At 35.8% G+C, this 12,391-nt stretch overlaps 1 protein-coding gene across 1 annotated transcript in view; it reads right to left on the bottom strand.

Annotated features, from left to right (window-relative positions):
* The window catches only part of TEX9 (testis expressed 9), a 113,817-nt gene extending 104,012 nt beyond the window's left edge, over window positions 1-9,805 (bottom strand). Inside the window, exons 1-2 of the mRNA XM_004468330.5 lie at window positions 9,702-9,805; window positions 9,505-9,596 (exon numbers count right to left, since the gene is read on the bottom strand). Of these exons, the coding sequence (XP_004468387.2) occupies window positions 9,505-9,596; window positions 9,702-9,728 (119 nt within the window). The 5' untranslated portion in view covers window positions 9,729-9,805. The remainder of the gene's footprint in view (window positions 1-9,504; window positions 9,597-9,701) is intronic.
* Window positions 9,806-12,391: the final 2,586 nt, after the last annotated feature.

Genomic DNA, 12,391 nt, shown 5'->3' with positions numbered 1-12,391 from the left:
TTCTTCTGCTTCAGACCTGTGGAAATGCTGAGTAAATATAATGAACAACATAGTGCTAAGCTTAAACTCAAACAAGGGAAACTCCTTGGTACTAAGAAGTAACTCAAAGTGAGACAAGTAAATTAGAAGCCAGAACAGCTTAACAGGTAGAGCTTGATGCATGTGTAGGAGCCATGAAGAAGGTTGTCACATAAAGAAACAAACTACCCTTCTGAAACACAGACTACAAAAACTCTATCAATAACCTTATATAAACAGAAGTAAAGCTAGGGCCATGGATAGAAAAGATGCTCTGTGAGTAATTAGAGGTCACAGGAGTAAAGTCAAAATTTATCTAAATTTTAATATATAAAGCTGGCCTGAAAGCAATGAAAACTCTAGTAAGCTAGAAAGAGTAAACTCAAAATCACCATATCAGGGCATTTACTCACCTAGAAAATATGGGAAGCTCTCAGAAAGCAAACTAAGTTAAAGATGACCTTACAAAGATAATAAATCACATAAAGAAACAAACTACCAAGAAGAATCAGCAGTTGCCAAAAAAAGGAAACTTTGTACTACCAGAATTAGAGATAACACAATCTACAAATGGTTTTTAAGTAAGCACTTTTAATTTGTAAAACAAAGGGTAAGAATAGAAACCATTAAGCAAGAACCAGAGCATTAAAAAGAATACTAAGTTTGAAAAAAACAAATAGAAATTACATAAATGAAACACAGTCACTGAAATTAAAAACTCAGTGGATATGTTGAATAGATTGAACTGAAGAGAAGACGAATGAATTAGAAGACAGATATGAGGAAATCAACTACAAAGAGACAAAGGGCTAAAAATATAAAAGAGAGGTTAATAACCATAGACTGCATAACACAGACAGATGTATATCTACCGAGGAGGAAATCCCAAGAGAAAGAGATATCAATATCAGAAAAGAGAATGACTGACAATTTTCCAGAATTGAAGAAAGACATAGATCTCAGGCAGGAAAATGGTATATTCAAAGGACCAAGGTCGGGGGGGGGGGGGGGTTTGGAATTGGCCATCTTGAGTTCTATGTTCAACCAAACTGTCATTGAAGAAGTGGTACAAAAAGTAACAGAATTTTCAAAAACAAGATCAGAGAGTTTAGAATCAAATTTTCACATAAAGGTTTTCACTCAGATTCTTACTTCCATTATAGGAAGGGGAAACTTGAACTTGGAAAAAAGAAATCATGATGTGCAAAGAAATTAGGAAATCACTGTAAATTACTACAGACTATAAAAATAACATTAATTATAAACTTAAGAGGTGTTCAAAATATAGAAGAGTAAGGTATCATCTAACTTGAATGGCAAGGGAAAGCTAAATTAAAGCTTTTGAAGGTCCTTCGAAATCAGTAAAGGAAAAATAAAGACAAAATGAAAACTCGATATAACTGAAGACAGAAAAAAACTAAAGAAAAGTCACTGTAAGTAGAAATAAGATGACTAAAACAACTTCGAATATATTAGTAAACCCAAATAAGTGTAAATAAATAAACTCACTTATAAAGTAGTAATTGTCAGACTGGGTATAATAGAAATTATCTTAAAATAAAATTATGTAGAAAGTTTGAAAATAAAGGGTTAAAAAAGATATAACATGATTTTTGGTTTCTAGTACTATACATAAAAACTTGGAAGTCATCACTTCTGCCCTTAGACAAGAACAAAACTGAACTGAAAATCAGCAACTCTTCTTAGATACATCAGAGAATTGAGGTAACAGGGCAGACTTCGGTCCAGAAAACTGGAGAGACGGGCAGGCAAATACAGCTACCACTGCTTACCAAGAGCAGAAGCTGCTCCTAAAGTAAGAAACTAGTAGGTATACTTGAAGGGTAATTGACTAAACTGCTGGAAACTAAATGTAGACAGGCTTAAAAGATAAAAACTCTTGGGGGCCAGCCTTAGTAGGAGACCTACATATACCTTAACTCCCAGCTGGATAAACATAAGATCTCAAACTAAAGGCCTATTTATTTCAGTTGCATTTACCTAGTAAATGATGTCTAGCTTCCAACAAAAAAAACACAAAACATGCTAAAAGGCAAAAACCACAATCAGAAGAGGTAGAAAAAGCTTCAGAATCAGTCTCAGATATGGCACAGATTCCTGAATTATCAGAACACAAATTTAAAATAAGTATTATTAGGATGCTGAGGAACCCTAATGGAAAAAGAAGAAAATATGCAAAACAAGTAGGTGCCGTAAGCAAAAATTGGGAATTCTAAGAAAGAGTCAAAAGGAAATGCTAGAAATCATAAATACTGTAACAGAAATAAGACCAAACAAGGCCAAGGAAAGAATCAGTAAGCTTGAAGATATGTCAACAGAAACTTCCAAAATAAAAGGAAAGAAAATAAAGACTGAAAAAGATGGAACAAATACCCTAAAATTGTGGGACAATTACAAAAGATGTAACATATGAGTAATGGGAAAACCAGAAAGATTAGAAAGGGAAACAGGAACAAGAAATATTTGAAGTTATAATGTCTGAGAAATTTCAAACTCAGAGAACACCAAGCAGGATAAATACCAAAAAAATAAATACCTAGGCATAGCATACTCAAACTTCAGAAAATCAAAACTCAGAGACAATCATGAAAGAAACTAGAAGGGAAAAAAAACACCTTATATATAGACAAACAAGGATAAGAATTACATTGGATTCCTCTTCAGAAACCATGCAAGCAAGAAGAAAGTAGAGTAAAATAAAGTGTTTAAAGAAAATACAGTCAATCTACAATTTGGTATCCAGCAAAAGTATCCTTCAAAAGTGAAGGAGAAATAGACTTTTGAAGAAATGTTAAAAGAACCTCTTCAGAGACAAGGAAAATGAAACGCAGAAACTCATACCTACATAAAGAAATGGAATCAATAATGAATAACCTTCCAAATCAGAAAGACACTAGGCCCAGATACTCCTGCTGGTGAATTCTACCAAATATTTAAGGAAAAAATGATGCCAATACTTGACAATCTCTTCCAGAAAGAGAAGCAGAGGGAACACTTTCTAACTCATTCTACAAGGCCAGAATTATTCTAATACCAAAACCAGACAAAATGAATACAGACCTAAATGTAAAATACAAATTTCTAGAAAGCAACATAGGGACAAATTTAGGTGACCTTGAGTTTGGTGATGACTTTTTAGATACAACACTAAAAGTATGATCTAGGGAAGAAAACATTAAGTTGGACTTCATTAAGATAAAAAAAAAAAAGTATGTTCCACAAGACAGTGTTAAGATATTAGAAAGACAATTGGAAGAAGGTATTTGCAAAATTCATATTTGACAAATGACTGGTATCCAAAATATATGAAGAAGTCTTAACATTCCACAGTAAGAAAACAACCATTCCAATTAAAAATGGGCAAAAGATCTGAACAGATACCTCAGCAAAGAAGATATATACATGGCAAATAAGCATATTAAAAGATGTTCATTCAACATGTCATTAGAGAATTGCAAATTAAAACAACAATGAGACATCACAACATACCTATTAGAATGGATAAAATCCAAAACACTACCAACACCAAATTCTGACAAGGATATGGAGCAGCAGGAACTCTCATTCATTACTGATTAGAATGCTAACTGGTAAAGTCACTTCAGAACACGTTTGGCAGTTTCTTATAAAGCTCAACTGTCTACCATACAATCCAGCAGTAGTGTACCAAAGTATTTACCCAAATATGTGGAAAATGTATGCTCACATTAAAATCTATACAGGAATGTTTGTAGAAACTTTATTCATAATCACCAAACTCTTAGAAGTACCAAAATGCCCTTCAATCAGTGAGTGAATAAACAAACTAATACATCTACAGATGGAATATTATTGAGCAATAGAAAAAATGTGCTATCAGGCCACTAAAAGACAAGGACATACATTAACAGCATATTGTTAAATGAAAGAAGACAGACTGAAAAGGCTACATATTGTATAATTCCAATATATGGCATCCTAGAAAAGGCAAAGCTATAAACAAACAAACAAAAAAATCAGTATTTGCTAGGGGTTTGGGGGTGAGGAGTAGGAAGAAGGAATGAATAAATGGAGAAAAGGATTTTTTTTTAAAGATTTATTTATTTTGATTTATTTCTCTCCCCTTCCCCCCCCACCCTGGTTGTCTGATCTCTGTGTCTATTTGCTATGTCTTCTTTGTCCGCTTCTGTTGTCATCAGCGGCATGAGAATCTGTGTTTCTTTTTGTTGCGTCATCTTGTTGTGTTAGCTCTCCATGTGGGCGGCGCCATTCTTAGGCAGGCTGCACTTTCTTTCATGCTGGGTGGCTCTCCTTATAGGGTGCACGCCTTGTGCGTGGGGCTCCCTTATGCAGGGGACACCCCTGCGTGGCATGGCACTCCTTGCATGCATCAGCACTGCACATGGGCCAGCTCTACATGGGTCAAGGAGGCCCGGGGTTTGAACCGTGGACCTCCCATGTGGTAGACAGACACCCTAACCAGTGGGCCAAGTCTGCCACCGAGAACAGGATTTTTTTTTTTTTTTAAGTAATTGCAGTTTTGCATTGTTGAAATTTGCCTTTTTTTTTTTTTTTTAATTTATTTATTTAATTTTCCCCCCTCCCCTGGTTGTCTGTTCTTGGTGTCTATTTGTTGCGTCTTGTTTCTTTGTCCGCTTCTGTTGTCATCAGCGGCACGGGAAGTCGGGAAGTGTGGGCGGCGCCATTCCTGGGCAGGCTGCACTTTCTTTTCACGCTGGGCGGCTCTCCTCACGGGCACACTCCTTGCGCGTGAGAACAGGATTTTTAAGGCAGTGAAATTATTCTGTATAATATTGTAATAGTAGATACATGATATAATGCATTTATCAAACCCACAGATCTATACAGTGAATCCTAACATAAATTATGACCCCTAATTAATAATAATGTGTTCCTATTGGTTCATCATTTACAACAAATGTACCACATTAATGCAAGATGTTAATTATAGGGGAAACTATGAGTGGAGGTGGGGTATGTGGGAACTCCCTACTCTCTGCTTAATTTTTCTAAAAACCTAAAACTGCTCTAAAAATAGTACCTATTAATTTAAAGAAATATGTAACAGATACTACATAATAATGAAAGGAATAATTCATCAGGAAGACAAATAAACCAGGCCACATAGTCTCCAACCAAAAAATGATAGAATTAAGAGAAGAAATAATTTTTAAACTATAATTATAGTTGATTTGATACACAGAAACCAAGACAGCTAATAGAAAAAAATCATGAGATACTGGTATTATAAAAAAACAAAATTAATTTGTTTGATCTAATAGATTGGTCAACAAATAGCAAATATACTTTCTATCAAAGAACACATATTACTTTACAAAAATTGAACATATACTTGACCACAAAATATGTTCCAAAGCATTTTAAAAATCATATACATTCTCTGATCAGAGTGCAATTAAACAGAAAAATTTAAATGAGTAAAAACAAAACAAACAAAAACCTTATGTGTATGGGAACTAAAAGACACACATTACTAAATAACCATTATGAAAATTACAAAATATTTAGAATAATCACAAAAGAAATACATATCAAAACAGATCCTGGAATACAACTAAGATGTAGTAGGAGAGAAATTTACAGACTTAAATATATATTTTTTTAAATAAGAAAACAATAAATGAGCTAATGTATTTACTTTTAAAATAAGAAATGTAAAATAAATGAGTTCAAGAAACTAAAAAAGGAAACAATAGACTTACCACAATTAAGAGAGATGGAAATAATAAAGAGAAAACAGAATAAAAAGTAGCATAAAGAGATGAACAACAACACCAAAACCTAGTTCTCTGAAAAAACCAATAAAATAAATTATCTGTCCAGCAAGATCAACAGACAAAAAGAGAGAAGGCAAAAATAAACAACATTGGAACTCCTCCAAAAAAGAGTGGTAGATACAGTAACAGAGACAATCGAAACATAAAACATAAGCGCATTATCAGAATAAACTTAAGCCAATATATTTTAAAACATACATGAAGTAGATATTTTACTAAAAAACCATCAGCTAACAAAATTTACTCTAAAAGCAACAGTACATCTAAGAAAATAAACAATTATTAAAGAAATTGAACTGATGCCAAAAAATTGCCTCAACAAAAATAAAACATCAGATGCAGATTCACAATTTTAATCAAACTTTCAAAAGGTACATGACCCCTACTTATAAAGAGTTTCCAGAAACATAAAAAAGCAAACTATTCAGCTTATTTCATGCAGGAAGAATAATACTGATAACAATATCTGAAAGAGAAAGAACTAGAAAAAACATACAAGACCAATCTCACATTTGTTCATAGATATTAAAAAAAAACTTCTATAAATTATAGCAATCAAATTCAGCAGTCTTTAGGAAAACAATTTTGTAGTTCAGTATGTTAAAACATTAAAAGGCGGGAGAAAATCATATGATCACCTTAATTAATGCAGGAAAATAATGTTTTGATAAGATTTAACATTCATTCAAGTCAGGAACCAAAGAGAACAATTTCTTTAAACCTGACGAACAGCATCTACCAAAACCAAACAGCAAGATTCAAATGTAGCAATAAAAGAAGGCTCCTTAAAATCATAACCAATATAAAGATGCACACCATCACTTTTCTGTTCCTTATTGCACTGGAGGTCATAGCCAGATAAAGAAAAAAGAAGATGCAAGAAAAACTGTAAAGGAATAAATGTATTGTAATTTACAAGAGACTTTAGAGAATGAATTAAGAGAGCTCAGAAGGGCTGAAGATCAATAGGTATTAAATACAGATGTAGGATCAACACACAAAAATCAATAATGTTCCTATACATCTAACCAATTAGAAAATGTGATAGAAAAAAAGCATTACAGCAACAAAAACTATAAGGCACTATGAAACAAATCGTACATGCATGATTTTTATGTGGTAAAATGATAAAATATTATTAAAAGACAAATCTCCTATCAATAAAAATGTACCAGATTAATGGAAGGGAAGATTCAATAAAGCATAAAGATGTCAACTCTGTGTAAATCAATCTATAAATCCAATGTAATTGGGATTTTGCAGAGTGATTAAACTCGCCTTACCAGTTATCAAGTCCAATTAAAACTGAGGTCATGTAATTTACTGTTGAGCACTCTGGTTCTACAATACAGGGATGAAGCTTGGGGAATCAACTGCATTGAATGAATAGCATATTCCTTAGTCTGTCCTCTCAAAGAGTGACCATTTTCTCCAACTATTTGACAGAAGCTGAATTGTAGACAATTCTGGATTGAGGTTCCTGGGAAGTGCTGTGCTGTGCTATGTTTTGCTGATTGAAAAGGCATTCCATATTGTTGTGGAATTTAAGAGAAGTTCAATTATTTGAGTATAGAGAGGCCAGGACTCAGCAATGATTTTGAGAAGGAAAAATGGTTTATTGACGGCCGGCCGGACTTGGGAGCTTTCAGTTTGAATCCCGAGCCCTGAACAAGATTTTCAAACGTCTTTTATACAGAGAGGAAAGGCCATATGGTCCCTTTGTTTCAGTTCTCAATAGGCTTCAATTAGCATATATCTTCCACATCTTAGGTAAGCTTTTAGCATGGACTCCAGACATTCTAGATAAGCCTTTAGCACATTTGGTTTTTGCATTTCCCCTAAATACTTAAAGTTTATAGCCCCCGCATTGTTAAACATTTCCTGGGACTGGAGCCGCTGCCAGTCCCCAAGGGCAGGACTGCAGCCCCCCACCGTTCCACACCCACAAGTCAAACAACTTAGTTATCTCTGAAGAGACAAAGAGCCCTCCACCCATAGCCCACATCAATATGCTTAATACCAAAGCAACAGGTGACAAAATAAAATTCATATTCTAGCCTATACAGATTGCCAGACATTTTCTTTCTGTAGAGCACAGAAAATGTTCTAGGAGCTATAGGCAGAAGAAACAAGCTGCTCTGTTCATAATGCCTGTGATCTACACACCTCAGAGCACAAATGAGAGAACAAGTAACTACTGGTCACCTTTACCATGAGACAGCTCCTGGTTATTATAGCTCCTGAAGATTTGTTACTTTAAGCAGGACTATACCCCTAACAAGCCACCAGAGCTGGATGCAAAATATACTCTAAATGAATTAACTAGATGATTTAACCTAATCAACGAAGGTAGAGAGCTGTTTGATAAATGATAATGAAAATATCCATTGGATACAGCTGATACAGAACCGTATATGGATATGAGATACAGTTGCTTGCTTACATACTTGAACTGAGATAATAAGCCCATTTCTCCAGACAGAAGATGATTATCTTACTACATGTCATTGCAAGTTGGTGGTATGTGTCTAGTTCATCTAAAAACAGTGCCGCCCCATTTTAAATTTGAATATGCTTTAATTTTAAATATAGATCATATGGTAATTCTATGTTTAACAGTTTGAAGAACTGCCATGCCTTTGTGGAATTTGCCGTCAAATAGAAGAGACAGACATTAAATAAGTAAACAGATGAATTTATTGTAAGAGATTACGCTAATTGCAAAGAAAAAATAATAAGACATAATGAAAAAGAATAACAGGGAAGCCTACTTAGCAAGGTCAAGGAAGGCCACTCTAGACAGTAAAGGTGGAAGGCATGTAGGGTTGATCACCTTCAAAGTAAAAGCGGGAAAAAGCTTCAAGAACTAAAAGACCAATGAGCTGGAGAGTGGGTGGGCAAGATGAGGGGGCACGAGATCAAGCAAGAGGAGTCCAGCAGGAGTAGGATCTGTCAGAGCTTTTGAAGTGCACAGGAAACCACAGTAAAGTTTTAAGCAAGGGAAGGACAAAAAATACTCTGGCTGCAGTGTGTAAAACCGGAGTGGGGGAAGGGGGTGAAAAGTGTAATAAACCAAGAATGAGAACACTTGTCTATCAGGATCGTTGTAACTACCCTAAGAGCAGCTAAGAAAAGGAAATCCTCCTCCCATATCTATCGAATGAAGATGAGAACTATAATTCCTGGGGCCTCTACACACTCTGGGCAAAGAATGACATCTTTCTTAGTTTCCTAGTGTAAAATGCTGGTGATTGCACTGAGAGCGTTCTAAGGTCCTTATAAGAAACATACTATCAATTTAGAAACCAAACCTAAAAAAAAATAAAAATTCCATACCTAAATTCTAGGAACTCTGAAATTAAGAAAAATTCCCAAACTAGCAATTGAGCTATTCGTGGGCAATGCCCGCTACCAAATCACTTGCAGCCGTATCATCTTGTTGACGAACACGTTTACTTGGACTAAATTTTCTCCCCCTTCAAGTATCTTCTAAGAGGCGGGGAACTATTCATGTGAAAGAGAAGAAGGGTAGATGAGCGGGATGATGGGAAGGGAATGCTGGACAGAGAATAATCCCAAAGAGTCCCTCAGCCTCAAGCAAAATACTTGTAAGCAGCCTCATTTAGGTGAAAAAAGGAAGGAAAAGCTCAACCGCCGAAATTCTTACTTATATTCTTCCTCCTTGGCAAGGAGATCCCATCGAGGTGTAGCAGGTTGCTGAAAGCGTGGCGGTAGCGGAGTCCCTGGAACTCTCTGCCTCTGTAAAAGACATAGATACTTTCAGACCCGAAGTTAAATGTGGTTCGCCGTCCTTGGGCCTGCCCGGAACCTACTTGCTACCCAAAAGTTTGGGATCGAACTGACCCTGAGGCCAAGACTTCGCCCGGCCATCGTTCGCGACTCCGACGCGGTTACCTAGGCAACCACACATCTTCCCGCGAGAGCCCCGGAAGTCTCCAACCCTGTGCGCAGACTCCTTGGTACTGGCGCGCTCCTTCCGGATTGCGCCTGGAGGCTCCGGGCTGACCGTGAGGGCTGCAGAGCCGGGAGGGGGTGGGGGTGGGGAGGAGGGCGTGGCCCGCGCTCTGTGGGCGAGTGGTTACCGTAGCACTACTCGGTCCTGCCCCAGGAACGTAGAGGGCGTGAGGGTAGTTTAACGGAAGAGGGCGGGTAGTCGGTTGCTAATACTCAATAAGAGCCGATTAGCCCACAGAGGTTAAAACTATCCCGAATTAAGGGCACACACTATCAAGATGATTTATCACTTGATAAATCTTATCAAATCACTTGATACTCTTGACTGATAATCTGTTTTGAGGTAATGTTTGTAAGGTTTATGCACTGTAAAATTGCACTTTCCGCTCTTTTCAACACTGTATCCTTTGGAAGAAAGTCACTATATGCAGCCCACAGTAAGCCGGGAGTTAGCCTTCCCCCTCCTGTACGGTAATATCTCCATAAAGCTGTGTGCCTCAGGTAAGTCTGTATTCCAATTTGTAAGAAGGGGGAAAAGAGAAAAAGTGTAAATGCTTAAAATTTAAAGGCCCAGAACTCTTACTTAAACTCACATTCTGTTGGTGAGAATTCAGTCATGTTACACCTAATTGCAAGGGAAGTTAGGAAATAAAGACTGCAGCGAAGGCCATGTGCTCAGAAATAAAGGAAGAACAGACTTGGGAGTGAGAAAACTAGCAGTCTTCCATACTTCCTAAAGTTTTAAGTTAATTTTAACAATTTATTGTAAATTATAGGCACACCTTGGAGATATTGCAAGTTCAGTTCTAGATCACCAAAGCAAAGTGAATATCGCAATAAAGCGAGTCACACAAATCTTTTGGTTTCCCAATGCATACAAAAGTTATGTTTATGCCATACTGTAATCTATTAAATATGCAATAGCATTATGTCTAAAATAACAATGGAAATACCTTAATTAAAGTATGACACAGAGACACGAAGTGAGCACATGCTGTGGGAAAATTGGCACCAATAGACTTGCTTGGTGCAGGATTGCCACAAACCTTCAATTTATAAAAAACACAGTATCTGCAAAGCACAATAAAACAAGATGTACCTGTATTTAGAGTTTTAAATGTAAGCAATCATATACTCATTCCATGATGGGAATTTTGTTTCTTATTTCCAATCCTCATATCTTTTATTTTGTTTTCTTGTCTTACTGTATTGCTAGGGAAACAAATAAAATATTAAATACTTGTGATGAGAGCACACACCCTTTTCTCTTGTTCCGGAATTATTTATTAATAGTTTTTCTTTTTAAACTTTTTATTGTGAAATAACTTTAAATGTACAAAGGAGTTATTATGGTACTATAGAGAGTGCCAGTATATCTTTCACCAAGGTCCGCCTATTGTTAACATCTTACATAATTCTGGTACATTTATCAAAACAAGGACATTAACGTTTCAACAACTACTACCTAAATGACAGATTTTATTTATCATAAGTTTTTAAATAGTTAAAAACATGAATTTTATTAAAATTGCAGTTAAACATTGACATAATCTGTTAGGTACCTCTGAAGAAAGAGAATCTGGAATCCTGTATTTACCATTTTCACTACATAAAAGCTTTCCTCAAAGCCAAAACATGAATTGGTCAATCTATAGAATCTTTGAATCAAAGTCCCTGGTCCAATCATGTGTGTCTAAGGGTGGAATGTAGCCATTCTGCATGAGAAATAGCTGGAGCTAATACTATACCAGTAACTGTGTTTGGGATGTTTTATTAGATAATTGACTTCCTCCTTTAGGCTATTTCTAATTTAAATTTTTAAAAAATATGCTAAAAGGAAGAGAATTCCATTCTAAGCTCTGACATGTAAAGAGCTCCCATTGCTAAAACAAGAAAAAAAACCTGAACAAACTGAGTATCAGAGAAAATGGACCTATAAAAGAATTGAGATGGCAAAGAAAACTGCCACCCCCATGTCTATAGAGAATCACATCTGAGAACAGCCTGTCTGGAGCAGAAGCAGTTGGAGTTATACACTAGCATGAACATTTAAACGGTACTTTTAACAAAATGCTAGAGTCTGAGTGTGGACTAGCATTAAAGTTAGAAACTCAGTCTGACTCATTTCAATTTTCTTGTCTTCATGGTCACTGGCTCTTTCTTCTGCCAGTTCCAATCTACTCTTGAAACCCTCCCAGGAATTTTTCATTTCAGTTAGTGTAATCTTCAACTTCAGTATTTCTGTTTGGTTTCTTTTAAAATTTCTCCTTATCAAGATTCTCATATTGTTCATTGTTTTCCTGATATTTTTTAGTTCTTTTTCTGTGTTTTCCTTCGTCTCCTTGAGCATACTGAAGATCAGTTTTTAAGAGTTTTTGTCCAGTATTTCCAGAGACTGGGCTCCTTTGTTGATGTTTTCTGGATTTTTAGCCTCTTCCTTTGGATGGGCCAGCATTTCCTATTTCTTTGCTTGTCTTGTAATCTTTTACAGTGTACATTTTAATATTCTAAAATATGAATTCCCCAGGATGTCTCTTTCTTTAGCTTGTATTCAGTTAGTAATATGACAGAGATTTTCT

Source organism: Dasypus novemcinctus, chromosome 3 (assembly GCF_030445035.2).
Source record: "Dasypus novemcinctus isolate mDasNov1 chromosome 3, mDasNov1.1.hap2, whole genome shotgun sequence".
NCBI lineage: Eukaryota > Metazoa > Chordata > Mammalia > Cingulata > Dasypodidae > Dasypus > Dasypus novemcinctus.
The sequence above is the reverse complement of the archived record's forward strand: the minus strand, read 5'-3'. Positions and strand labels throughout refer to the sequence as shown.